The 27,119-nt window shown below is 34.9% G+C and overlaps 4 protein-coding genes and 1 long non-coding RNA gene across 5 annotated transcripts; 4 read left to right on the top strand and 1 right to left on the bottom strand.

Moving 5' to 3' along the window:
* Positions 1-81: 81 nt before the first annotated feature.
* Positions 82-6,953, top strand: LOC106708124 (4-coumarate--CoA ligase 1). The gene is made up of 10 exons (XM_045684875.1): positions 82-156; positions 391-598; positions 1,663-1,807; positions 2,844-2,994; positions 3,482-3,624; positions 3,889-4,021; positions 4,783-4,864; positions 5,510-5,721; positions 6,281-6,442; positions 6,846-6,953. The coding sequence occupies exons 1-10, from the start codon at positions 82-84 to the stop codon at positions 6,951-6,953; spliced, it is 1,419 nt and encodes a 472-aa protein (XP_045540831.1).
* Positions 6,954-7,280: 327 nt separating this feature from the next.
* LOC106708136 (ferritin subunit) lies at positions 7,281-14,265 on the bottom strand. The gene is made up of 5 exons (XM_014499603.2): positions 13,949-14,265; positions 10,036-10,178; positions 9,264-9,398; positions 8,949-9,083; positions 7,281-7,864 (listed from the first exon to the last, which is right to left on the bottom strand). Exons 1-5 carry the CDS (start codon positions 14,013-14,015, stop codon positions 7,709-7,711), a joined length of 636 nt encoding a protein of 211 aa, XP_014355089.2. The 5' UTR covers positions 14,016-14,265; the 3' UTR covers positions 7,281-7,708.
* Positions 14,266-14,835: 570 nt separating this feature from the next.
* On the top strand, positions 14,836-18,285 carry LOC106708135 (ferritin, lower subunit). Its single transcript, XM_014499602.2, has 5 exons — positions 14,836-15,039; positions 16,097-16,212; positions 16,884-17,117; positions 17,448-17,632; positions 17,980-18,285. The coding sequence occupies exons 2-5, from the start codon at positions 16,101-16,103 to the stop codon at positions 18,142-18,144; spliced, it is 696 nt and encodes a 231-aa protein (XP_014355088.2). The 5' UTR covers positions 14,836-15,039; positions 16,097-16,100; the 3' UTR covers positions 18,145-18,285.
* A 1,717-nt stretch (positions 18,286-20,002) lies between these two features.
* LOC106708143 lies at positions 20,003-21,078 on the top strand. The gene is made up of 3 exons (XR_006756533.1): positions 20,003-20,074; positions 20,355-20,446; positions 21,001-21,078. It is a non-coding gene; the product is annotated as an uncharacterized LOC106708143 (long non-coding RNA).
* A 308-nt stretch (positions 21,079-21,386) lies between these two features.
* LOC106708122 (serine protease snake) lies at positions 21,387-26,269 on the top strand. Its single transcript, XM_045684873.1, has 7 exons — positions 21,387-21,390; positions 21,565-21,713; positions 22,297-22,409; positions 22,622-22,768; positions 24,909-25,035; positions 25,502-25,633; positions 26,102-26,269. The coding sequence occupies exons 1-7, from the start codon at positions 21,387-21,389 to the stop codon at positions 26,267-26,269; spliced, it is 840 nt and encodes a 279-aa protein (XP_045540829.1).
* The last annotated feature ends 850 nt before the right edge of the window (positions 26,270-27,119 follow it).

Here is a 27,119-nt window from a genome sequence, read left to right as displayed (position 1 = left end):
TCTATGGTATTCCTTGTTGAAGGTTAATATAAAAAAATAATGCTACGAAATAAAAAATATGTGTACGGCTCAAATGCGACGATGGTGCCGGCTCATGTTCACTTCGGTATTCTAATGTTGGAGAAGTTTAAATTATTTAAGGAAGAGATTGCTTTGGTAAGTATTTTTTTTCTCGACGGAGGGTAATTTGTTTCTGCGGTCAGTAAAGTTTATTACGGTCACAAAAAATAAGCGCTACCGAAAAATCAACTCGCGGGCCGGGCGCACCCGTGTTTACAAGATTTTCACGGGACGGGACGTCACCAGGAAGGGCACTTCTGATATGACAGAAGAGGTGCGGAATCGGGGAAGGGAGGTAGCAGTTTTAAAATTAATCACTTGTTACCGCAGTTAGATGCATATTCTGGCGCTGAAATGTCTTACGGAGAGATGGCTCAGATGTCAGTGGATATAGCATTATCCCTATCTCGCATAGGAGTGGGAAAAGGAGATGTGATCTGTATTTGCTCCGAAAAAAGAATGGAGTTTATACCAACAATGATAGGAGTATTGTGCATTGGAGCTACATTCACTACTGCCGATATAAGTTGTAAGAATGGTAAGAGAAATAAAATTAGATATTTTAGTAAATTAAATTAATTTGTAATTAAATAGTGATCCGTAGCAGTATGTCTCATCACGACTGCACAGATAGTAATTATCTACTGCGAAGTATTTCCACGTTATCTAGTCCTCTTTCCCTTCATTATTGGGAAAGAATGGAAAGGGTTAATTGATTTGATGGAGGGAATGTATGGAACAAGGAAATATCCTAATAATAATAAGATCGTGGTCAAGCGCTAACTTTTTCAATATAAAAAAAAAATCCTGTTTCTATAAGTCACCTCTCCTCTCCATTTAAATCAACACATCTGTAACTTTTTAACTTGATGTCTATGTGTAGCGGCAATTCGTTATTTAAGCGAAATAAATTGCCTACTTCCTAGTTTACCACCTTAAAAAATTTGGATTGTTTCCATGCTTTGATATGTCATTGAATTTAATTTTTAAAATTTAGATTATAAGCGATAGTACAGATTTTATTTTAGTTAATAAAAAACTGAACTACATAATTCTTCCAGCTTCAATTCTCTATCGTATAAATATGTCAAGGCCTAGAATAATATTTTGTTCGTCTACTGTATATAAAATACACGACGAAACTTTCAAGTCTGTGGCAACATTGAAGAAAATTATTGTGTATGGAGAAAAGCCTTTGGTTGGAGTTACACTCTTTAAGGACTTTCTGACGGAGCATGCACCATTGGAAGGTACTTTTACAAATACAAACAACATTTTATTTTATTTGTCCTAATTCTATTTAAATTGATTATTTGACCGCAGTAGGATTACAAAAATTAACGCGTCACATTTCGACACGATTTGTTACACATATATACTAGCTGTCGCCCGCGACTCCATCCGCGCGGAACTAAAAAGAAAAATTAATAAGTAGCCTATGTATTCTTCTAGACTATATTCTATATCTTTGCGAAATTTCATCAAGATCCGTTCCGCCGTTCCGGAGATACGTTCAAACAAACATCCATCCATCCGTCCATCCATCTAAACATTCGCATTTATAATATTAGTAAGATATATAGTACCATTTTAATTGTTTTTTTAAAGATTTTTTAGCAACACCAGTAAACGGTTGGTGTGATACAGCATTGATATTGTATTCCTCCGGCACGACGGGACAACCAAAAGCCGTACCACTTACCCACCTTAATTACATTCTTTGTCATCAACATGGACTTTGTAACAGGTGATTACCACATTCATCTTAGTCATACCCTAACTAAACAATTCTAAAACCGATGTGCACCCTTTATATCTAATATATAAAATTCTCGTGTCACAGTTTTCGTTGCCATACTCCTCCGAAACGGCTTGACCGATTCTCATGAAATTTTTGAGCATATTCAGTAGGTCTGAGAATCGGCCAACATCTATTTATCATAACCCCCCCCCCCCCCATTTTTTTTTAACTGCGCGCGGACGGAGTCGCGGGTGACAGCTAGTAACATATATGAGCGATCTCGGTTAAACTTTAGATTACGTACCGTCAATGTGGTGGCTGTAACTTTTATGGCGAACAGAGCTATATCTAAGGACTTACTAGCCAAAGTTAAAAGTTGCGGAAACTCGTTGATTTTTAGTTATTGAATAAATATAATCTTATTTTAGGTTAGATTTTCCATTACATATGACGTAACTTTGATAGTTTTATTTAAAAAATGGGCAAAGGCTTTTAACTTTGGCTAGTAAGTCCTTAAATATAACTCTGTTCGCCATATAAATTGCAGCCGCCAACTTGACGCTACGTAATCTAAAGTTTAGGCGCGATCTCAGTTGCTGTTAAAAAAAATCTAAGCTTATCTTGTGTTACATTTCATAGCGTAGTAACAAAGTGTCTGGACAAACCCACGATGGGTTTATATAACTGTGTATTAGCCAAATATATATAAAAATAGTTATATTTATCATCTGTTTGTACTATGATTTAATACCGTTTTGGGTCGTCTAAGGACTCATATCGTCAAAATTAGTTGGATACTAAGAAAGAGCGATATTAAGAGCAACAGAAATCGACGAGAATGCAGAGCCGGATTAAGGGCTACCAGCGCCCTGGGCGAGATTTCTACGGTGCTTTTTTTACCATGTCTTTTGCGGGATTGGAGTTACGTGAGTGTGTGTAATTCGCAGCCTTGTGCCCTTTTATCCAGTGCCTCGTGCGGTCGCCCTTCAGTATTAGAGTACATTTTTGATTTTTTAATTATTAAGTAGAATTCTTTCCACAGTCGATTCACAAAAACAATGATGCTGAGTACAAGAGAATGGTATTATACATACGGACTAAATCACACAATTGGGACATTGCTGGTAGGTGCTACTGTGGTCTACACAAGAGATCAGATCACTGACTATTTACAAGCAATTCAGGATTACAAGGTTAGAATTTACGTAAAATTATTACATAGGTTATGTCATCATCATCATCATCAGCTCACTATACGTCCCCACCGAGGGGCTCGGAGCCTACCCCAAGTTCGGGGTGACTAGGCCATAGTCAACCACGCTGGCCAAGTGCGGGTTGGTTGACTTCACACATATCATTGAATTTCTTCTCAGATATGTGCAGGTTGCATCACGATGTTTTCCTTCACCGTAAGAACGTCTATAGCTTATGTAGTGAAGGGTAAATCTTTCTTATCGTGGACATTGCGTTGCAACCTGCACATACCCGGGAAGGAATTTATGCGATGTGTGCTTAGGGTTAAGTGGCACCGTATTTGCCCTTCAATGGGGATATCTAAAAGCTAACGATATTACTGTAAAGACAACATTCAAAACATTCACAACATTATGTCGTATATAGACTATATTACTAAAGGAATAATGTATTATTGTAATGTAAATAAATGTGTTTAATTAACAGGTTAGCTTCATACAAGTTGTTCCTACCACAATCAGAGACCTCGTCAATTCTAACCTAAAAAATTATGACGTATCTTCATTAATTTGTATGATGTCTACAAGCACTCCGATAGATGCAGATTTAGTGAAAACTGCTAAGGAGAAGTAAGTTAGTTTTTACGTTGAGAGTACTTTTAACACTTGTCTATGATTTTTTTATTTTATTGTTTCAATGCTTACTTTTGCATTTCCTACTTTTAAAGGACATACAGAAAGACAATATTTCCCTTTTTATGTCCCCTACCCTTTCGATTCTTTCCTAAATTGTGGTCGTGTTGCACCTCCCGACATTGCAGCAATATGCTATATTTTAACTCTGCTAAAACTTTAAATAAAATAAAAAAATAAATAGTACAAACTTTTCTATAGGTTCCCAAAACTCAAACAAGTCTCCCAAATGTACGGTATGACAGAAGCTGGTTGTTTGTGTGATGATTTAAACACACCTAAAGGTCCCAAACCAGGGAGCGTTGGTTGTGTCAACCCAGGAGTTGTTATTAAGGTACGTTTTCGGAATTATATTTTACTAGTTGTCGCCCGCGACTCCGTCCGTAAGGAAATAAAAAAAAAACTTAATAAGTAGCCTATGTGTTGTTCCAGACTATGTTCGACATCTGTGCCAAATTTCATCAAGATCCGTTGAGCGGTTCTTGAGATACCTTCAAACAAACATCCATCTAATCTTTCGCATTTATAATATTCGTATGAAGTAAGATTAGAGTTTGTTTAGTAATTTTTAATAATTTTAACGTAGTTAGTTTTTTTTTAATTCATTATGAAGATTTTAATTTAAAACGTATTGTTTAACTTAAAGATTTGACAACGGATGTTGACAAATCCACTGCACTTGTATTACATATTAATTTTAAATAACTGTTTTATCTTGGTGTCTCTGAGACAAAAGGGTTTGTGCCCTTTTAAAACATGTTGTTATCTCTGTTTTAACAAAGATGGAGAAGGATGAGGACATGTTATACAGAGATTTTGGTCTCATAAACCAACGGCCAACGTTATATAGTCCTATGTCGGAGTGGGCGAGATGTCTACTGCATCCTATTTTTTACTATGCCTTTAGGGATGGGATTTAACAAGGTTATGTGAGACTGTGCCCTGGGCGGTCGCTAAACCCCGCCCTACCCTAACGCCGGCACTGTGTATGTTGTTGTCCCATTCATTTTCTTTCAAGACAAAGAAAACATTTCTATCGGTTTTCTGAGCAGAAACATAACATTGTTTTATCGTTTATAGTTAAAATATTTCTAGGTGGTAGATATTAAGACAGGTGAACCTGTAGGACCGAATGAGACAGGGGAAATATGCTTTAAGACGCCATCTTTGATGCCAGGTGAATATTAAAAAAAAAATATATGAAATAAAATAAAATGTGTCCGAACATAACTATGAGAAGGAAAAGTTTTGATAAAAATATTTTGTTGAAATCTGTACTTTTGGTGTAATTTTTGACAGATTCATTTCACAATAAAGCTTAGCTTAGCCTCTTAAAAAAATCGAACCATTACTTTATTATAATACTAGCTGTCGACGGCAATTCTGTCCGCGCGGAATTTAAAAAAATAAGTAGTCTATGTGTTCTTCCATACTAGGTTCTACATCTATGCCTATTATCGAGATCTGTTGAGCCGTTCTGGAGACATCTTCAAACAAACATCCATCCATCCATACATCTAAACTTTTATATTAGTAACACTGGCTTTTTATATGGAATCTATTCCAGACAGTAATCTATAGATCTTAAAAGAATCTGTGTGAAATTTCATCCAGATCCTTTCAGCTATTACCTGCAAATAAACATCCATCCATCCAAACTTTCACATTTATATTATAAATGTTAATGTTTAGATGGATGGATGTTTATTTGAAGGTATCTCCGGAACGACTCAACGGATCTTGGTAATTTGGCACAGATGTAGAAAATAGTCTGGAGGAACACATAGACTACTTATTACGTTTTTTTTTTAATTCCACGCAGACGCAGACTGGGTTGCGGGCGATAGACAGTTTAATTATACATTAGGAACTAACGGTACAATATTTTTAACAGGTTATTTAGGGGACTTATCACGAAATTATTTAGATGGGGAAGGTTTCTTTAAATCCGGCGACATTGGATACTACGATGAAGATCTGTACTTCTACATCACTCATAGAATAAAAGACATCATCAAGTATAAAGGAGCCACGGTAGTTGTTTTATTACTAACTAGCTTTTTTCTTCGAATCCCTTTAAGAACAATTACAAAAATAAACTTAATTAGTAGCCTATGCGTTCTTTCAGAATATGCTCTACATCTACGCCACATTTCATCAAGATCCGTTGAGCCGTTCCGGAGATAACTTCAAACAAACATCCATCCATACATTCAAACTTTCGTATTTATAATATTAGTAAGAAGTAAGATATTACAGTTTAATCTCTTTGCTTTTTCGAGTTCAAAACGTCACTTCTGTAGTTAATATATACCGTAGTTTTCATATGTACGTTGGCAAACAAACAAGCGGTCACCTGTAAGGTAGTGAAAGCGCGGAGACATCTGCAAGTTAAAATGTTGCCTTCTTTTAATCAACAAAAAAGGGAACGTATAGGAAAAGTATTTCCTCTTCCTATAAGTTACCCTACCCAGCCAAATACACATCCCCTTTCCAATCTTTGTCCTCTGGCACACAGGGTGGCTGTATTGCACTTTCGTGCAGCGACTGTTAAAAATTTCCTTGGAACAGACATGTTTCTATTATAATCCAGATGTCTCCAAATGAGATAGAAGCAGTACTCCTACAGTATCCAGGAGTTAGAGAAGCTTGTGTGGTAGCAATTGAGCATAGACAATATGGCGAAGTTCCCGCCGCAGCGGTAATAGCGGATGACGTCACTGCAGAGGAACTTATGACCTTTGTGACTGAACAGGTATATCATACTAAAAACATATCAGACTTTATAAACAGCAATAAATTACTTACTAGAGTCCTCCTGTTAAAATTTCACAAGGATATGACAAGATATTTTTTATTTTACTAGGTGTCGCCCGCGATTGTGTCCGCGAATTTAAAAAAACTTAATAAGTAGCCTATGTGTTCTTCCAGACGATGTTCTTCATCTATGCCAAATTTCATCAAGATCCGTTGAGCCGTTCCAGAGATACCTTCAAACATCCATCCATCCATCCATACTATTACTACTAATATTTATACTAATACTATTTCTTTTACTGCCCCCTTTGAAAATCAATTATTTTTCAACGCCCCCATTTTTTGGGCCCCTTGACGCCCTCCTCTAGGTTAATAATATTAGTAAGATTTTTTATTTTCAGTTGACATCGATCAGTATGGACGGTGGTATAAAATTCGTTGATAATCTACCTAAAGTCGAAGGTGTTAAGTTGAATAGGAAAGCTGTTAAAGATTTATTTGATATCTAATTAACAAGTATAATTATTCAATCAATTTATTATTTTTTATTCAAACGCTATATTGGATATGGTGATTTCTTCTATAGATATAGGATAACCTATAAATGGAGTGCTTTTCATACAAATTTGACGTTCGTGAGTCGATTTTTCAAAAGTTATTTTGTGTTCTGACAAAACTTAGGACAATTATCCCAACAAAATGTTTTTCGGGGGTTTCTTTCGTCTCTCTTTTGTGCTTATTTATCTATGGTTCTTTAAATATGTGTTACTACATAAGAAAACTTTTTATAGGTTATGAGGAATTTTTTTATTATCATTAAAAATAAAACCACAATATTACATGATTATAATTTATTATAAGAAAAAAAGATAAACAAAAACTCAATCCGAAATAACTACAAAAGTTTGGGGATAATTTTTATAACAATAAATATAAGCGTCTTTAACTGACAGATAAAGACGCGCCAAAATTGACATTGAAAAAAGATGGCTACTTTCTACATTACTTATTCATATCACATAATAGTGGAGTTAAACACTACTTACAAGTCTAATTAATTGTTTTTTTGTACATTACAATGTCTAAATGCGTTTCATACTAATTGAAAATGTATGCGTTGTTTTTAATTTTTTTTAGAGATGAAAAGGCAAAGGTATTAAAGATATTGAGTTTTCTAAACATAGACAAATGGTGTTGCAAGAATATAAAAAAACATTTTTTATTAAATGATGAATTTAATTTTTATCTTAGATAATATATTTTTTTAAATATCCATTCCAAGGAGTTTCTTATCGAAAAGGAATTCTCCAAGTGAGGAGTGACGGTCGAGCATCTTCTTGAGTGTAGACGCTTTGCCCGCGAGGTCTCTCTGGCCCTTGTATTGCTCTTCCAAGAATTCACCAGTCAGGTAGTCCACAAGCTGTGTAATTTAATTAATAATAAAGCTAGTTATATTTTAAATCTATAATACCCGAGTGACATAGGATGGTGTAATGAAACATTTAACAGTAATAGATCCCGCAACAACAATATTTGTTGGATGCACGAATTGTCCTCGTTCAGTGAAATACCACAACCACACAGAAGACAGACGTCAAGTGGAAGTAATTCCATATACAGTCTGATGAGTGTGGTACAGGAGGCATAATTTTAGTCCTCTTTCCCTTCCCATCCTTTTCTTTATAGGAAAGGATGGGAAGAGGAAGTGGATTTGTCGGAAGAGGAGACGCATAGGAAGGAGAAATATCCTCTTTCTGTGCATCCTCTTCTCCGTTAATTAAAGGTAGGCAACACATCTGCATTTGTGGATGTCTATGGGCAACGGTCGCCTCGCTATTTCGGCGAATCCAGGTGGCAGTTTGCTTGTTTGCCAATTATGATATAATAAAAAAAACATTCATAACTCCATTATGACTGAACCGATTTTTATTTGTGTAATTTGATTTGTATTCTTCATCCGAGTGTCATAAGTCATAAGGGTACCCACTCAGTAGGCAAGTCTCTCCAGAATATATCCAAAAAAATATCTTGTTATTTGGTAGCGATTTCAAAAGAAAATTATTTCTAAATTCGCTGTATTTCAGTTATAAAACTATGCGAGCAATTTAATGGTTTTTTTTATATCATAAGGTGGCAAACGAGCAAACGGCCACCTGAATACGCTTAAAAAGCGATCGCTGCCCATAGATATCCGTAATTGCATATGCGTTGCCAACTTTTAGTCGTCAGAGGATGCACAGAAAGAGGATATATCCTCCTGCTATGCATCCCCTCCTCCATCAAATCCACTTCCCTTTCCCATCTTTTCCTTGAATGAATAGGGTGGGAAGTTTTTAACCTTTTGTAATTTGACAAAATAATTTCCTTCAAAGCTAGCAAAAATTCCATAAAAATGGTGATCATTCCTTTGTTTGTCTTTATCAAAAAAAGATTTCATTATCTATGGTTTAAAAAAAACTTTGGTTACAAAAAGACAAGTTTGTCTATGTTTGCAATTAACTTACATGGTAGTCGTTGAACTTGGGATCGGACTCGCAGGCAATGATGACAGAGCGAATGCTCTTCGTCACCTCGGTCTCCATCTTCAGAGCGTGCTCCAGCGCGTCCACACCACTCTCCCATGATTTACGTTCAGGGGCCTACGACAGAAAAAAAAATATTAAGGTATAAATAAGATAGAAAGCTCGATTAACTCTTGCAAGTAACCGCAGACATTTTTTAATGTGTGAACTTGATAGTTTCAAAGACGAAAAACACGTATAAATTCAAGGTTTTGACATGAAAGCATTAAAGTACAGCCAGTCATAAAATTAACTCACCCTAATCTGTATCAGCGAAGTGACGTCAGTTTCCAATTCACCTCTCATTAGCAAGTAATCGATTAACTTCATCGCATGCTCCCTTTCCTCGGACGCCGCGTCGAAGAATAACTTCGCGAAACCTGGCCTATTAATCTGGAAAGGTGAAAATTGTGTCGCTCATATATGTGTGACTTTAAATTAGGTATTAAACAATTTTCACAATACTTTTTCTCTTTGACGTGTTGACAGACATACTCTATGAACAATCTCTTTCTCGTTGGTATGGCGGTCTTTGGGTATGTTGTTTATAGTTGTGCTCAATCATTTTATTAAAGTTGTGTTAAGTTGAAATAAAGGTGTCATTGCATCCAAAGTATTTTAATCCTATTCCCCACATATATGTCACCATTGAGTGGCTCGGAGCTTACCCACATTAGAGGTGACTAGGCCTTAGCTTTGTCATTTAAACACGCTGGCGAAAGCTAGCCCACCACCAAAACGAAAATTTATATCAATTTAAAAATTGAATTCGTTCAATTAGTAATATTCGCGCTTTGTCATATGCGTATGTTAAAGAATAAATTCTACAGCTTTTACCCTTCCTATATTTTATTCCTTATATTTTATTCCTAATATAGAATGGATGGGAAGATGTCCTGTTTTTCGTTGTCCTCTCCTCTGTCAAGGCGACGCATCAACATCTTTTTGATTTATCTTCAGGTAGCTGTCACTATTTTAGCTGCTTGGTCGTTTACGACTTTCTATTATAAAGAGTGATAATGTCACTTACACCATCCCTAGAGAAGTGGGCTCCCATAGCCAGATACTGCAGCGATGCGCCAACTTCAGTCTGAATCTGACGCCGCATGCTGCCGCGACAGCTCTGCTGCATTGTTATCCAGCCCTTTGGAATGTTCACCGGGTTTACATTGCCTGGGGAATAGCAGGGAAATAAAAAAAAACTGCGTCAAATCTTATGAAGCTTGAAATATCCTTTTTGTGAAAAAAAATCTAAGCGTCAAAAACCTGTTCATGGAATGTTAAAACGTAGGTGTTCTTTTTTCGTTGATATTTCCAAGAATAAAAAAAAACTCTCAGTCGAAAGATTAAAAAAAAGTTGACGACGGAATACTAAGAAAGGTTTTTAATCTGTTTTATTTTTAATATAACAGATTTAAAACCTTTCAATATTTTCTCATTTGTTAGTTATGCCTTCGTTTTCGATTTCAACGAATATAATTAGTTGTTGCAATCGTTAAAATGTAATTAGTTATTGATGCCAATACGTCGACATTACAATGATTAAAATGTATCATGTTTATTTACACTGCCAAGGGTCAATGTGCAAAACAAAATGGCCGCCAACTCGACGACGCAACATCGCACTGCACACATTGTTTAATTTTTAATCTATTGTTCCAATTATTTATGTACATATAAATATATTTCTAGGCATGTTGCTAAAATCAATACTTTTAGCTGTAAATAAAATTAACAAAGATGGAAAATAAATGATAATGTAACGATGAATCATATGGTAGAAAGAGAATGTATTAGTAGAACAAGACAAATATATACAAAGAACGAGAAATCTGTACCAAATCTCTGTCTTCTGGAATTACTGCCTATTCCTTTCGATTACAAGTGTTCTGCCTATCTTTTACTTTATTATGTTAATTTATTACTTTTTATCCAGTTCTATTGGCATAAAGTTTTTGTGAATTACAATCTTTTAAATATTAAGCAAACAAAGAAGTTCTTTATCCTGGCTGTAAAGATTGAAAGCCTTTGTCTTGTTTATCAGAGAGAAAAAAAATTACTCAACATAAACATCAATTGATCTTTTTTTATCTGCAACCTGAAGAGACATCTCAAGTGGATGATAAAAGGACACGTATTTTTTATCGGCTTTTGTCAATTGTTTCTATGTTATTGAAGACGAAAATGATATGAAGTAGACATTTTAAGGTTAAAAATTAGTACTTTATTTCGTAATGATTTCTATTATTTTTTACAGCGAGTCTTGCATTTTATATCAACGACATTGCCATCTCTCTAATTCCCTAACAAAAACAGTGACAAAATTTAATACAGACTACATAATGGGTTGAAATTAATTTAACTGTTATAAGCCTGACATCTTACTTTAAAGCTTAATTGTATTAACAAATCTGCCAAGAATCTTACTAATATATGTATTATAAATGCGAAAATTTGGATGGATTTTTATCATGTAACTCCACAACAGCTGGATGAAATTTGGAATATGGAGAGAAATTACAGCATGGAATAACACATAAGCTACAAATATTTATATTTTTATATCCGCTGTCAGTCAAATTTAATATTTCAAAGTACAATTTATTACCTTTTAGTTTTGAAGGTTGATAGAACTAGTTTTAATACTAGTATTTGTTACATTTCTGGTACCTCCCCAAGTATGTAACATTCAGTGAAGGGACTTTACCCATGTATGACATTATTTTGATTTCATTTTCCTACTTACATAAACTTAGGTTATTTCCCTAAAGCATAACTGGTTTTTTAGTATGTGAAGAACATATCGTAATTATCTTACTAATATAAATGCAAATGTTTGGATGAATGCATGGATATTTGATATAAGGTATCACCAGAACAGCTCAACTGACTTAGATGAAATTTGGCACAGATGTAGAACATACTATCTGATGAGCGTCGGTTGGTCAGTGGTTAAACACTTGATTTGCAATCAGCAGATACTAGATTCGAATCCCGCCATGTACCAATGTGTTTTTCGATTGTCGATTTACATATGTACATTTATCCGACGTTCTTACTGTGAAGGAAAACATCGTGATGCAACTATATGTGTGAAGTTAACCAACCCGCACTGGGCCAGCATGGTTTACTATGGCCTAGTCACTACTAACTTGTGGTAGGTTCCAAGCTCCTCAGTGGGAACATATAGTGAGCTGATGATGATGTAGAACATAGTCTGGAAGAACAGCTAGTCAACTATATTTTCATCTCCACTTTACAATGTCTGCTTTTATTTGTATAATATATAAAATTAATTAAATATTCAACTTGTACTATGAATGTATGAACTAAACTAATACTATAAAGAGGAAATTGAGAGGATTTGATTGTTTCTTTGCATTGAATATGCTCCGAAACTACTGAATAGATTTGAAAAATTCTTTCAGTGTTGGGAAGGTACATTATCCACAGGTGACATAGGCATAGGTTATACTAATTAATAGATTTATTTTTAAATTCCGAACGTACGAAGTCGTCAACAACTGCTATAAATAATACCATTCAAGTAACTACCTGATACTTTAAAATTAAATGATATATTTTTTGTTATGTGAAATACTTGGCTTTTTAAACATATATAAATTAAATAAAATCTGTATTAAATAATTTTATGACAACATTATAAAATTATATAGCTGTTGACCGCGACTCAGCGCGGAATTAAAAAAACTTAATTATTAGCCTATGTTTTCTTCCACACTATGTTCTACATCTATGACAAATTTCATCAAGATCTGTTGTGCTATTTTAGAGATACATACAAATATCCATCCATTTAAAATTTCACATTTATAATATAAGTAAGATTACTTAATAAAGATATGATATGAAAAACTTTATAATCTACCCTCATTAGAGTAACATATATTTACACAAACATTTGTTATCCCATTTCTTCACTTTGAAAATTTTGAGATAATATTTTTTTTTATGACAGTCCTACTGTACTCAAATAACTCTGTTACTTTTAAATATCATTAACTATGGGCATTTATTATTTTTAAATTTCTGTCAACGATTTGAAATGGATCTCAAGCAGTTATTAGCAATAGATACTTAATCCAGAGCACAAAAGTGAGGCCAAAAAGCCTTTTAAAGGCCCTTTGTTTGTAGAAATTCCCTCAGTATATTAATTTACAGTAAAAATTACATTTAGAAAATCATATGTTAAAATTGTATGAAAGACTATCTATAGTATTTAAACTCATGTATCTTTAGTCTCTTTCTGAGTTTTTTTTTAGATTTGCTTATCTGTAATTTAAATACTTCCTTGTTTTGATGTTATTTGCTAATCATATCAGTAATATAAAAAAAAACATGTGTGATATTAAATAACACTAACAATTAATATGACTATAAATTTTATTTTTAGCTCTCATTTTTAAAAACATTTGTTCATTGTTGTGTAATTAATCTTATTGATGAAGTTTTGTTTAACTATAAAAGAAACCATAGCTCACTAGTTGAATATTTAAACTTTATTTAGTGAGATGAACAAAGAACTTAAATAAGGTTAAAATAAAAAAAAACACTCATAATCTGATTAAGATCTCTAAAAATATGTATATTTTTGGACAGCTATTAGAACAAGGTGATTTGCACAGAGTAATGTACAATATCCGTATTTATTTAAAGATTATGAAATTAAAAAAAAAATTAAAAAGTTTGTAATATTGCTTTGTCATTGGTTATTACATAATGATTATAGGGTTCCCTTCCGATATATCATAACCCAAACAAATGAGGGTAAAACAAAATCAATAGAAACAAGGCAAAGTCGACTTTAAGACAAAGGTATTAAAATTTTGTTTGAAATCAAAGTCATCCGCTTCGATCTTCGACACCGTTCCATACGCAATAGACAAAAAAGAAAAAGAAAATTTTAAAAATAGAATACTTACATTGTTTCGCAGAGATGGGGATGCAAACAGCCAGTAGGGCAACGACGGCGAAAATTACAGCCTTCATTTTAAATCTACAAAAAATCACAGATACTTTGACGACAGAAAAAGATTTTCAGCAGAACCGCAACGTACGAAACCTTGTGAAAGTCTAGCCTTTACACTCACTGGTGCAGAAGGCGACTTCTCTTAACACTAATAAATGAAAAACAAGGGCTATTCCTGCAGAAGGTTTAGATTATACGAGAATAATATTCACTACGCAGCGATAACAAAAGCATGTCGTGTTGACAGGCGCTTCGGAGTAAATGACATACGATGCGGGAATGAGATAGATGATGAAGCAAAGCCCGGACAAGGTTTTGTGTTCCGAGTGCGTGGAATATTTTTGTTCTCAAATTGCTTATTTGCAAGTTATCCACCTTCATATGACAATTGAGTGGCTGAGATAAGGCTTTTGTAAATGCGTTTTGCTTTCTAGTCGTATAAAATACTTAAAATCAGCGAATTTGATGAAATATGTCGTAATGGTTTGGAACACAAAACCTTGAATTTTTGATGACAAGGAGGGATATACGTCATTGATAGGTCGTTGGTAGAGGGAATCGGTGCGGGGCAGGGATTTAGAGATACCATCACAAAGTTTTACCGTACTTTAAAGGAAGCACTTCGCTCTTGTTAAAAGTATTAACGTTAAGTGTTTACTACAATTTAATACACATTCGACTTTATTGTTCGTGAATAAGTAAGTACGTATTGTTTTATTTGCGGTAAAAGAGATTTTTTTGATAATTTCTAGAATAAAATGGAAAATATTAAATGAAAACTGGCTACACTAACTTAAAATCACCAACTTCAGATGACGACACGACAATAATACTTTACCTTTGTAATCGCGCACACTGTCACTCATCGACTACGCGGAAAAATAAGTGATAAATAATACATTTGATTTTGTCCCGTCTCGGGATATTTATCAGTTTAATCGAGCTCTTTGTGTTGAAAGTCGCCTTCTGCGCCAGTGTGTGTAAAGGCTGCTCTTTCGACGGAACTACTTTTTCGTCTTTCTCTGCATTTGTTAAATAATTCTGGTGAGTTAGGTTTTTTATTACCAATGCTTCCGTTGTGTCAAATTGTACAAAAACTTCTACTAATAAATAGCGTATTGATTATTACTGCGACTTTATTAATTGCGGGTATTTTTGGATTTAGGTATTATGCCAAGATTGATTGTTCTAGACTTTATGATATTCATTTTAATATGCATAAACATTGTTTTCTTTGTTGATTATTAACGAGAAAAAAATAAACTTGATGTGTCTGTCTTCAAAAGTGCTCTACGTTTTTTCTTATCATAGATTATTTTTTTAAATCTTTTTTAATTGTTTCAATTGCCAGTAATCCTTTTGTAAATCAATTAAGAAGATAAATCGCTGTTCTTTGTAATTATGTTCATTTGTTTTTTTTTTTTTAATTTCCATTTCTTTTGTCAAAATTAAATTATGGCACTATACATCTAAGAAGGGTTTAGGTATTAATTAAATAACAAATACAAGCTTAAATAATTCCAAATGGCTATTGTAATATGATAAATCTGACAATGTAGGTTTTACATTACATATCTTTATTTTTTATAACATACTGCTTTCAACATAATTTAAATTACTTTTATAGAAGTAAAAGCAATGGTTGTTAAAAATTTTGTTTTAATCTAGCAATTACTTCAAATAGAGGCAGCATTACAGATTTTTTTCTATAGAACAAGTCATCCCTCTTATAGAATTTAAAATGTTCAAATAACTAGCCTGGTTACTTTATTTTCATATTAAGAAAGAATTGTAGTTACATATGTAACTTCGAACCTCTTATTGCAACTGATCCAAAATAAAATTCTATCTTATCTTACTTCTTTGTGAATGTTTGTATGAAAATCGATGTTTGTTAGAAGATATCTCCGAAACGGCTCAACATATTTTGATGAAATTAGGCACAGATGTAGAACATAATCTGGAGGAACACATAGGCTAATTATTACGTTTTTTTTAATTCGCGCAGACGAAATCGCGGGCGACAGCTAGTCTTATATATTTTTAAAAGTGTAACTCTTTTCATGTGATTGGTTGATTTATGTTATTACAATTGTTATAGAACAATGAAGATGTTTGCGTTCTTGCTCGCGTGCATGCTCGCGTCTGGCGCGTTCGCTGCTGACACCTGCTACCAGGATGTCTCTATGGATTGTGGACAAGCTTCTAACAGCCTTGGTAAGTATCAATATTTGTTTAAAGACATCAATCCATCCAATCTACATTAAAAAGAGTTGAATCATTGTTTTCATCGTTATTTTTATACATTGGTGGCTCAGGTGTTAAGCACTTGACTTGCAATCTGCAGGTCCTGGGTTCGAAGCCCGCTATATTCCAATGTTTTTTTTTCGATTTACATAAATGTCCATTTATTCGACGTTCTTATGGTGAAGGAAAACATCAACATAAATATGTGTAAAGTCAACAAACCCGCACTGTACCAGCGTGGTTGACTATGACCTAGTCACCCCTAACTTAGGGTAGGCTCCGAGCCCCTCGTTGGGGACATATAGTGACCTGATGATGATGTTAGAAATTTCAATCGATTGCAATATAATCTGTCAATCATTTGACTATGATAATAATGCATCATGTGAAAACACAGATATAAATATAAAAATAATCAAAGCCAATGACAATAACAACCTCCAAAAAAAAAAGGAATAAAAGGAATCTTTGGCACTCAGTATTGCCATGTGAAAGCTTATAATTTCTACCATTTAATTCAATGAGTTATCGTGGTTGTAATTTATTTTTTATTTTCACATAACTCGGACATATTTTAAAGTTAAAATTTTTATTGTAACCATTTTAGAAATATTTATTAATTTTCTACCAATTCCTACCAGCTCTACCTAGGTGTAATGCGGTATTTGGTAACTACGGCCGGCACGGCAACGTCGCAACTGAGATGCAGGCGTACGCTAATCTCCATCTAGAAAGATCATACGAGTATCTTCTATCAGCTTCCTACTATAATAACTACCAGACAAATCGCGCTGGCTTCAGTAAACTGTTCAGAAAGTTGTCCGATGAAGCTTGGGAGAAGAGCATTGAACTTATCAAGCATATTACCAAGAGAGGTGAGGGTTTAAACAAATATTTAGTCCAGATAACAATAAAGTAATTCGTAAGTAAGCCTAAAAAAGTAAAAAAAAGCAAATTTAAAAAAGTGTTACCATAAAAATAACTCGAAACAAATTACATTTTCCTTGAAAAACTGACATAATTTACGTTTTTATTCATGTAGCATTGGAAAATCTCTTTATTGAGTTTATCAGTTGATAGTTAATTTAAATATGTCGTCTTGTATATGAACATTATTTCTATTCCTTTTTTTTCCATAATAAAATGATAAAGATAGCAATATTATTAAATGACAGTGGAGATTCAACGTAAGACGTATTTAACAGGTGACACAATGGACTTTGCCCGTCGCAGCACACAAGAAGAGAAGACAGACAAGAACTACACAGTAGAACTGCACGAGTTGGAGTCTCTTGCTAAAGCTCTGGACACACAGAAGGAGCTCGCTGAAAGAGCCTTCTACATTCACCGTGAAGCTACAAGGAACAGCCCTCATACACATGATCCTGAGGTATGGTATTTTTGAAATATATTGAAAATAGTAGAAATTAAAAAATTTTATATGGCAATATTGATTAACAGTAAACAATAAATCTCTGTCAAACTGTTTGTTATTTAGCATTGCTTTGTTTTCCAGTTTTGTCCACATGAATAGCTTGAACAAGTAATTTTTTTAACTCATTTCATCGTTTATCAAACGACGTTAAAGACTTGAACAAAGGGATACCATAGACATAAATTTTTTAGGGTTGCTATTTATAAACCTTGTCAGCTTATATAAATTCCCACTGCACCGATGGCAACAATCCTGTTCTTAAATTAGAAGTGAATTTTATAATCTATGCCTTTTGTCTCCAGATCGCTCAATACTTGGAAGAGGAGTTTGTTGAGAAGCAAGCTGACACCATCAGGAACCTTGCCGGCCACACTGCTGACCTCAAGAAGTTCATCTTAGCCAATAACGGACAAGATCTTTCCCTTGCCTTGTATCTCTTTGATGAATACCTGCAGAAGGTTGTCTAAATAATTAACTAATAAAAACTAAAAATCCTTAGAATTTCTCCACTATTTAAATTTATTCTTAACATATAATCAAAGATATCTACCAATTTAGTAGTTTTTTTCAGCATTTAATCCTTGCAACACTGTTAAATGTCAGTTGTACAAATTCGTAGGCTGTAAAAAATGTGATTTTCTCCAATTTAGTTTGTATAATTCTAAGATTTATTTTATTGTAAGTTTATCCTAGAAAATATATGTTTGGAGCATATGTTTGTTTTTCAGTTATTTTCAAATAAAAATTATTCATTAACCATCAAATTTTTGTTTTATTTCTCTTCTGTTTTATACTTTGAATAGCTTTTGCCAGCGACTTCGTTCGCGCGAACAAACAAACTTAGTAAATAGCCTTTGCGTTCTACCAGACTATGTTCTACATCTGTGACAAAATTCATTGAGATCTCTATTACATTCATACATCCGAACTTTCGCATTTATAATATTAGTAAAATAAAAAGATGAAAAGTTTAAGAAATACCCAATAAAGACATTTGGTTGTACCAATTGCTACCAATCAGGACGAAGTAGCCATGCACACATGACACCTTCTAAAATTTAGAGTAAAAAAGTACATAAAAACTTTTTAGAGACAAAAATCCGTTACATTTAAACTATTTATATGTGTTTTCGTGTTTAAAAATTTTATATGAAATTGGTCTAGTCAGCCAAAAGTAGTATTTAATTATTTCTCTAACATTGTAAATTTAGGCCTCGAGAGAAATTTATTTCTAAACAAAATTTTTAAGGGGGCAATAGTCATGTTCATCTTGAAAATGGGACATGGATCCAAAAAGGTTGGGAAACACTGGTCTAAATCAATATAAAAAATAAAGTAACGGTAAAGAACTGACTTACAGCTTTGTTTTATCGCTCGCTTTACTTTCCCTAAGACATTGTCAAAAATATTTTATTCAGTTTAATTTACTAAAAACATTATAAAGAATATTAAATTATCTTTCCATTGTCATTTTAATCCTTACATTCAATTTAATATTTATTACATAGTAAATTCTAGAACAATAAGTAATATTAAAAAATATACGACATTTTATTGATTTCACAGACAATTTAATGTTCTTACGTCACAATTTTCTCAATAAATTTTAAATAACTGTCGATGTTAAGACAACCAACAATATATTAGCTTTAACATTAATAAATAAAACAATTGATAATATTTTATACATATTTATTTTGTAAATATCTCTGCCGTTATTTCTACGAAGTTCGTAATTTGTTTACGTGTTATAAAACTGCAGTGTAAAGGGAACAATCTAATGGTTTTAGTAATTAAACATATTGAATACAAATTGATAAAAATGTAGATTAATCTTCATTTATAATTAAAAGAAACGTAAAAATTTGTTAGTTATTGTTTTTGATGTATCGGCGCCGGAATACGCATTCTATTTTTAAATCCACATTTAATTTTTACACCACTTTTTGACTCGTTAGGGCAACCATAAATTTCACAGTATCTTTTTTTAGTGTACCGTATTTTGTTTTTCTTATTTTGTGCTTTATGCTTAATTGCGTAATGTTAAGTAGAGTTTTTATTTGTTTATTTTTTATGTGTTTTATTGTACGTATTAAGGCGCAATTTTCTGAAGGTGAGTTTTATTTCGACTCTCAATATAACGTTGATGACCGACCACAACATTTAGGTACTCGTTGGCAAATATTTTCGAGACATTATTTTCCAGGGTATAAAATTTTTACTTTGCTATTAATTCAAATGACTTTATTTTTTATTTGTTTAACAGGGTAATGCTCCGTCAACCCGCGGGTATTTAATTTACTTTTTGTTTTATTTACAGGTTCTCAATGTTACTATAATGAGTACAAAGGCGTTTGTACGACTCCAAGAAAATGTCAATCATCTGTAAATTTACCGGTAAATCTATTAGTTGTCTTATTATTGTTTTTTTATTTATTAAATTCGTGGAATTACAAAAAAGTTAACTAAATAAAAATGTGGAATACTAGTGCCGTAACGCTCGTGTTAAAAGATATTCTTGTCTTTAATTTTATAAATACAATGCGATAGGACAATATGTTTTTATCCAAACAGTTCGACAGTGGAAACTCACAGGGTAATCTTTTTAGTTTCTAAATTGTTCTCTTTGTAATATTTCCATTTGTCGAGTACTTGATGTTTTCGTTTTTGAAACCAGGATTGTCCGAATGGACGTAGAAAGAGATTGGTTTGCTGCGCCATCTCTCGATACCAACCGACAACCACTGACAGAACAATAGCAACACAACGGTATGTTATAAAATAATAAACTTAAAGTGAGTGTCTACTGCACTCATATACAGTCAGATGCCTTCGCGGTGTTCCACTTAGAAAAATATTGACTTGTTCTTTGCAACGAGACAAACCACACCTCTTCTTACAAAATAACACCTACGATACCTAGTAGCAGCGAGTTGCGTAAACGATGACATTTTATATTCCTTTTAAAAAAAAATCGAAGGAAATATATGGTATGTTTAATAGTCTGTCATTCAAAACACAAATAGGGTAGAATTTTTATTATATTACAAGGGTTTTCGACTACAGTAACACTTCTTTATAAACATACTAGCTGACGCCCGCAACTTCGTCCGTGAGGCTTTAAAAAACATAATAAATAGCCTATGTATTCTTCCAAATTATGATCTACATCTATGTCGAATTTCATCGAGATCCGTTAAGCCGTTCCGGAGATACCTTCAAACAAATATCCATTCATCCAAACATTCGCATTTATAATATTAGTAAGATTGTAGTCTGTTTTATCTAGTGGGACTTACTACTTAGTATATTTAATATTGCAGGACAACTCCTCAAGTTAATCAAAATGGATGTCCTGCTGTGTCACCAGAGTTAACTTCGCGCAAAACTGGCAGAAAAGCTTGGGATAGTACGTAACTTAACATCATTTTTAATAATTAAAAAAAGTAACAATATTAAGTAATCATATAAACAAAAAAGTAATGAGATTGAATGTGGATGGCTATAAAGGTAGAGGAAGACCAAAGAAAGTATGGATGGATTGTGTGAAAGAGGATATTCGTAAGAAGGGGGTAAATTCAGATATGACGGCTGATAGAGATGTATGGAGGAGTACATACTGTGCCGACCCTACATAGGGATAAGGGCAGGTTGATGATGAAAAAAAAGTAACAATATTAAATTTTCGTAAATAGTTGCATTGTGCGTTATGAGTGCTTTTTAATTAATTAAAATTAAAAATTAACCAAAATCATTTACAGCCACAGCAAACAGAAAAACATAAAACACTATTTAGTAGTACACTAACTAGAAAATAGCTGCTAGTTTCAGACTTAAGTAAACAGCGATTGCTGCCTCACTTTTCTATGAAACTCGTCCTCTTTCAGAATGCATAGACTACCAGGAGCAGTTGGTATACCCGTGTGTTAAGGGGTCAGGGTACTCGGGCATGGTGCGCGCTCGTCGCTGTCATCATAACACCGACGCTCTCATTGTTGGTGGATCAGATGCTGCTAAGAGAGAGTTTCCTCATATGGTAAACCATTTGGAGTTTGGTCATTGAATAATGGAACGCGAATGTCGAGTTAAAACTGCAAATCTTATTAATGTTATAAACTAGCTTTTACCCGCGACTCCGTCCGCGCGGAATAAAAAAAAATGCACACAAGATAAAAAAGTTCCTATGTCCGTCTCCTAGTTCTAAGCTACCTCCCCATCAATTTTCAACTAAATCAGTTCGACCGATCTTGAGTTATAAATAGTGTAACTAACACGACTTTCTTTTATATATATAGATAGATGTGAATGTTCAGATGGATGGATGTTTGTTACAAGATATCTCGGAAACGGCTCAACGGATATGGATAAAATCTAGCACAGATATAGAACAAAGTCTTAAAGAAAACATAGACTACTTAATAAGTTTTTTTTAGCTAGGTTAGTCATAAAATATTAATCGATGCGTACAACAATTACTTGCTATGTGTCGCCTTGCTGTTGTTGCGGTTGCAGCAGACTCGTTACTACCGTCTTCAGAGTATTTAAGTATCTGTCCCAATAAACGCACGCATGTCTACGTGTGACAATAAGAACAGGTTCCAAAGATGTATCCAATACAGGTTCTACTCGGCTTCGGAAGTAGTCCAGCAGAAGCGACGTGGGATTGCGGCGGTACCCTCATCAGTGAATGGTACATTCTCACCGCTGGACATTGTACTTCTTCAAATCGCGTGTATGTATACTTAAACCCATAAAGATGTGCAAAGAAGTGTCATAAAATGTGTGTCAAAGCTAAAGGTACATCAACTTTGGTGGATACAAGGATAAGGTTGCTACTTTCATCTGACGTAGATGAACTTAAATGAGGGTTTCAGCAAGAATTCGACTCTTTTTCTCATAGATTCTGTAGGATTTTTTATATTTAACTACGCAATATTGTTTCAGACTTGTAAGTTATGCACGTTTAGGAGTTCTAGATAAGAGACAACTTGACAACAGCCAACTCTACAAGATACAAAATATAATTAAACATCCAGAATATAAATCACCATCCAAATATAATGATATCGCACTACTGAAGACTGCAATAGAGTGAGTATAGTGCTACATTATCTGGACACCACTTTACTTCCCGTCACCATTTATTACCACATATCTTTTATTATAAGAGCGTCGATGGCTCAGGGGTTAAGCACTTGACTTGCAATCTGCAGATCCTGGGTTCGAATCCCGCCATGTACCAATGTGTTTTTCGATTTACATATGTACATTTATCTGACATTCTTACAGTGAAGGAAAACATCGTGATGCTGCACATATCTGAGAAGAAATTCAATGATATGTTTTTTTTTTTTTTTTTTTTTTTTATAGGAGAAGGGGGCAAACGAGCAACGGACCGAGAATTATTTGATCCGACGCCCATGGACATCCGCAACGCCAGAAGAATCGCAGATGCGTTGCCGGCCTTTAAGGAAGGTATACGCTCTTTTCTTGAAGGTCCCTAAGTCGTAACTGTTTGGAAATACCGCCGAGGACAGAGTATTCCACAACGCGGCTGTGCGAGGTAAAAAGTTTCGTGAAAACCTCGTCGTTGTGGAATGCCACCCATCGAGATGGTAGCGATGAAATTTGGCGCTCTGTCGACTCGTGCGATGACGGAACTCGGCGGCAGGTATGGTTCCAAACAATTCTTCGGAACACTCCCCGTGGTAAAGGCGGTAGAAGATACAAAGGGAACTGACGTCCCTTCGCAAAGCCAGTGAGTCAAGCCAGTCGGTAAGACCCCGGTCATTGACGATTCGAGTGGCACGTCGTTGCACGCGATCAAAAGGAAGAAGCTGGTATTTAGGAGCTCCAGCCCAGAGATGCGAGCAGTATTCCATATGTGGCCGAACCTGCGCTTTGTATAACTGTAAGCGATGGGCTGGCGTGAAATACTGCTTCGCTCTCCCTAGGACACCAAGCTTCTTAGAGGCCAGCTTGGCCTTCCCTTCCAGATGACCACGGAATTGGACGTCACTCGATATGTCAACGCCGAGGATACCAATGTTGGCTGAGGCAACCAGGGGAGTGTTCTCAAAGCTAAGGTTGACGACAAAGGGTTCTTTTTTGGCGGAAAACGCGCAAACTTGTGTCTTTTTGGGGTTGAATTCGACAAGGTTTTGTCGCCCCCAATCAGAGATATTACCCAGAAGGGTCTCCAGTTCGGACACAAGTTTATTCCGGTACTCGATGACGCTATCCCGAGAAACATTAGCTCGGGCCGTGTACAAAGCGTCGCCCGTACTATCGTCTGCATAACAATGGACGTTACTATGATGTAACAAGTCATTGATATGCAGAAGAAAGAGAGTGGGCGACAGTACACAGCCCTGTGGTACGCCAGCATTAATTGGTTTAGGGTCTGAGCATGCACCGTCTACAACGACTCTGATGCTCCGACCCTCCAAAAAGCTGGCAATCCAGGCCAATAGTCTCTCGGGAAGCCCATAGGAAGAAAGCTTCGAAAGAAGCCCTTTATGCCACACCCGATCGAAGGCCTTCGCTACGTCCAAGCTGACCGCTAGGGCCTCCCCTTTGTTCTCAATGGCTTCAGCCCATCTGTGAGTGAGGTACGCTAAAAGATCACCAGCAGAGCGACGTTGACGGAAACCGTACTGGCGATCGCTTATGAGCTGGTGCTCCTCCAGGTACCTCATAAGCTGGCAATTAATGCAAGACTCCATTATCTTGGAGAACAAAGGGGTTATGGCAATGGGCCGGTAGTTCGCTGGATCCGAGCTGTGTGAAGTCAACTCGCACTGGGCTATAGTTGAATATGACATAGTCACCCCTAAATTGGGGTAGGCTCCGAGCCCCTCGGTGGGGACGTATAGGGAACTGATGATGATGATGATCTTTTATTACCCTTCATTTTTAACTCTCCCACATTTTAACCCCTTCAGAATTCTTCTTCTTCTTCTTGTGGTGTCTTTCCGACTAACGAAGGTTGGCGGTCATAAATTTAACTACCCCCGAACTATTGCAACACCTGACCTATTACCACCTCTAAACTTCTACATCTCATATTTTGTCTTTCACATTTTTATACCACTCCTTGCCTTTACAGTCCCTTTACCTTTTATTTTCTGACATCTTTTTTACCTCACATCTTATATCCTTTCATCAACCTCACAACTTTAACTATCCTGGAATGGCGGGTGTTAGCAATTAGCATAATTATTAATTTCAGAATGAAGTTAAGTCATGAGGCGGTGCCGGCATGTCTTCCTGTGGACACTGTGTCTGATGAGAAAGCAGTTGCCACGGGCTGGGGCGCCACACGCAACAAGGGAGACAACTCTGATCTACTAGAGAAGGTATTAGATGATCCATAAGTTTGACTTAATTGATTTAAAAGCGGTTTTTTTATAACGAACTAGCTTTTATCCGCGACTCCGTCCGCGCGGAATAAAAAAAATGCACACAAGATAAAAAAGTTCCTATGTCCGTCTCCTAGTTCTAAGCTACCTCTCCATCAATTTTCAGCTAAATCAGTTCGACCTATCTTGAGTTATAAATAGTGTAACTAACACGACTTTCTTTTATATATACTAGCTTTTACCCGCGACTCCGTCCGCGCAGAATAAAAAAAAATAGAAAACGGGGTAAAAATTATCCTATGTCCATTTCCTGGTTCTAAGCTACCTGCCCACCAATTTTCAGTCAAATCGATTCAGCCGTTCTTGAGTTATAAATAGTGTAACTAACACGACTTTCTTTTATATATATAGATATATAGATTGTGGTCATTTCTATTTAAAATTTTGTGTTAACATTTTCAAGGTAACATTGACCAAGTTCTCGGAGCGGGAATGTTCATCTTCACATCGTCCGCAGAGGAAACTGGAGCGAGGCTTTGACGCTAACACACAGATCTGCTACGGGGACAAGTATCAGTCCAAAGATACGTGTCAGGTGAGTTTGACAGACACGTTGCTATAGCAACCAGACAATTTTTACATTAAATACTTGATTTGGTAATCGAATCTGTAAAACTTGAATCACAAATTCATCTAAGAAAATCAATATTGAAACTTGAATCAATTTTAACTCTTAATCCATAAACCGATGTAAAGATCTTTTTTCTTTTTTTCATAGCTTTTTACCACCCCTCACCATTTACTACCTCATCTTGTACTATACATTTAATAAACCTTCACCTTTTACCGCTCTCTGAAATTTAATTACCCCTGATATTCTGCGACACTTCACCTCTTATTACCCCCTTACCTTTTACAACGCTCACACTTCAATATAAATATTAATAAACAGTCTACACTTGTTTTGGATTATTGATGTACCAAACACTATACATCAACACAAAGATGGCATCTTTAATCTTAAAAAAGTTACATTATGCACGCAGTATTTCCACTGATACAGGGCGACAGTGGAGGACCTCTACAAGTGAAGAATCCGCACATAAACTGTATGTACACAGTTATTGGTGTGACGTCATTCGGCAGCGGTTGTGGTACAGTCGGTCTGCCCGGAGTTTACACCAAGGTCACTGCTTATGTGTCCTGGATAGAGGGCATCGTGTGGCCATAGCAACATACTGTACCAAATTAATGACGGATCTAATAAGTATTTAACTTTATACGCGGCAACTATCTTATTAATATAAATGCGAAAGTTTAAATGATTGTATGTTTGTTGGAAGGTATCTCCGGAATGACTTAATGGATCTTGATGTAATTTGTCAGATGTAGAACATAGTCTGTAAGAACAAATAGGCTACTAATTAAGATTTATTAATTTCATGCTGACGGATTCAAGGGCGACAGCTAGTTACAAATAATCGTTAGTAAAAATCTACTGTTACAGTCTTTAAGTTCTGTCAAAAAATGACAGAACATCTTACAATAGAAAGCAAAATCTCTTATAATGTCAATTTCTCATATAACCTATCACTAATAACACTATTTGATATGAAACAATAGTTACTGTTAAATATTGCTTACCACAATATTTTAGTGAAAACTGCGCCTAAATCGGCGAAGCCGTTTCTAAGATTAGCGTGTACAAACTCACAGACAAATAGACAAATATTCTAACAATCATTCCTTTGAGTTCTATAGCGTTGATAAAGATCTGTTCTAATAATTTTACTTATAATTCTCAGAAGAAATGTAAGTAAAAATTATTAGACATATTTCAGGTCATACGAGGTCAAGTAGTTTTTTATTTCAAGTAATTCATATCAGACACGTACTTTATCCGACATTAACCTGCCAATCTTCCATATCTATTGAAAATCGCTTCTCGTAGTTTCTTTGTGAGACCGATACAAGATTAGCAACGGAAAACGACAGCATGAGATGAGGCATTACTAGATGTCAAGTGAATTACGCGTCAAATAAAAATAAATAGACAAAGTAAATTTAATTCATCTTAAGTC

The sequence above is a fragment of the Papilio machaon genome, chromosome 28 (assembly GCF_912999745.1).
Source record: "Papilio machaon chromosome 28, ilPapMach1.1, whole genome shotgun sequence".
Taxonomy (NCBI): domain Eukaryota; kingdom Metazoa; phylum Arthropoda; class Insecta; order Lepidoptera; family Papilionidae; genus Papilio; species Papilio machaon.
The sequence above is the reverse complement of the archived record's forward strand: the minus strand, read 5'-3'. Positions and strand labels throughout refer to the sequence as shown.

Bases quoted from the DNA above. Each gene is read 5' to 3' on its own strand.
- LOC106708135 (XM_014499602.2), top strand. From the start codon at position 16,101: ATGAAGATGTTTGCGTTCTTGCTCGCGTGCATGCTCGCGTCTGGCGCG. The intron at 16,213-16,883 runs GTAAGTATCAAT...AATTCCTACCAG, and splicing joins ACAAGCTTCTAACAGCCTTG to CTCTACCTAGGTGTAATGCG. The intron at 17,633-17,979 runs GTATGGTATTTT...TTTTGTCTCCAG, and splicing joins CTCATACACATGATCCTGAG to ATCGCTCAATACTTGGAAGA.
- LOC106708124 (XM_045684875.1), top strand. From the start codon at position 82: ATGGTGCCGGCTCATGTTCACTTCGGTATTCTAATGTTGGAGAAGTTT. The intron at 5,722-6,280 runs GTAGTTGTTTTA...ATTATAATCCAG, and splicing joins TCAAGTATAAAGGAGCCACG to ATGTCTCCAAATGAGATAGA. The intron at 6,443-6,845 runs GTATATCATACT...TTTTATTTTCAG, and splicing joins TGACCTTTGTGACTGAACAG to TTGACATCGATCAGTATGGA.
- LOC106708136 (XM_014499603.2), bottom strand. From the start codon at position 14,015: ATGAAGGCTGTAATTTTCGCCGTCGTTGCCCTACTGGCTGTTTGCATC. The intron at 9,084-9,263 runs GTGAGTTAATTT...TTTCTGTCGTAG, and splicing joins CTTCGCTGATACAGATTAGG to GCCCCTGAACGTAAATCATG. The intron at 7,865-8,948 runs GTAAGTTAATTG...TAAATTACACAG, and splicing joins CCAAGTTCAACGACTACCAT to CTTGTGGACTACCTGACTGG.
- LOC106708122 (XM_045684873.1), top strand. The intron at 21,714-22,296 runs GTAAACCATTTG...TATCCAATACAG, and splicing joins AGAGAGAGTTTCCTCATATG to GTTCTACTCGGCTTCGGAAG. The intron at 22,769-24,908 runs GTGAGTATAGTG...TATTAATTTCAG, and splicing joins CTACTGAAGACTGCAATAGA to AATGAAGTTAAGTCATGAGG.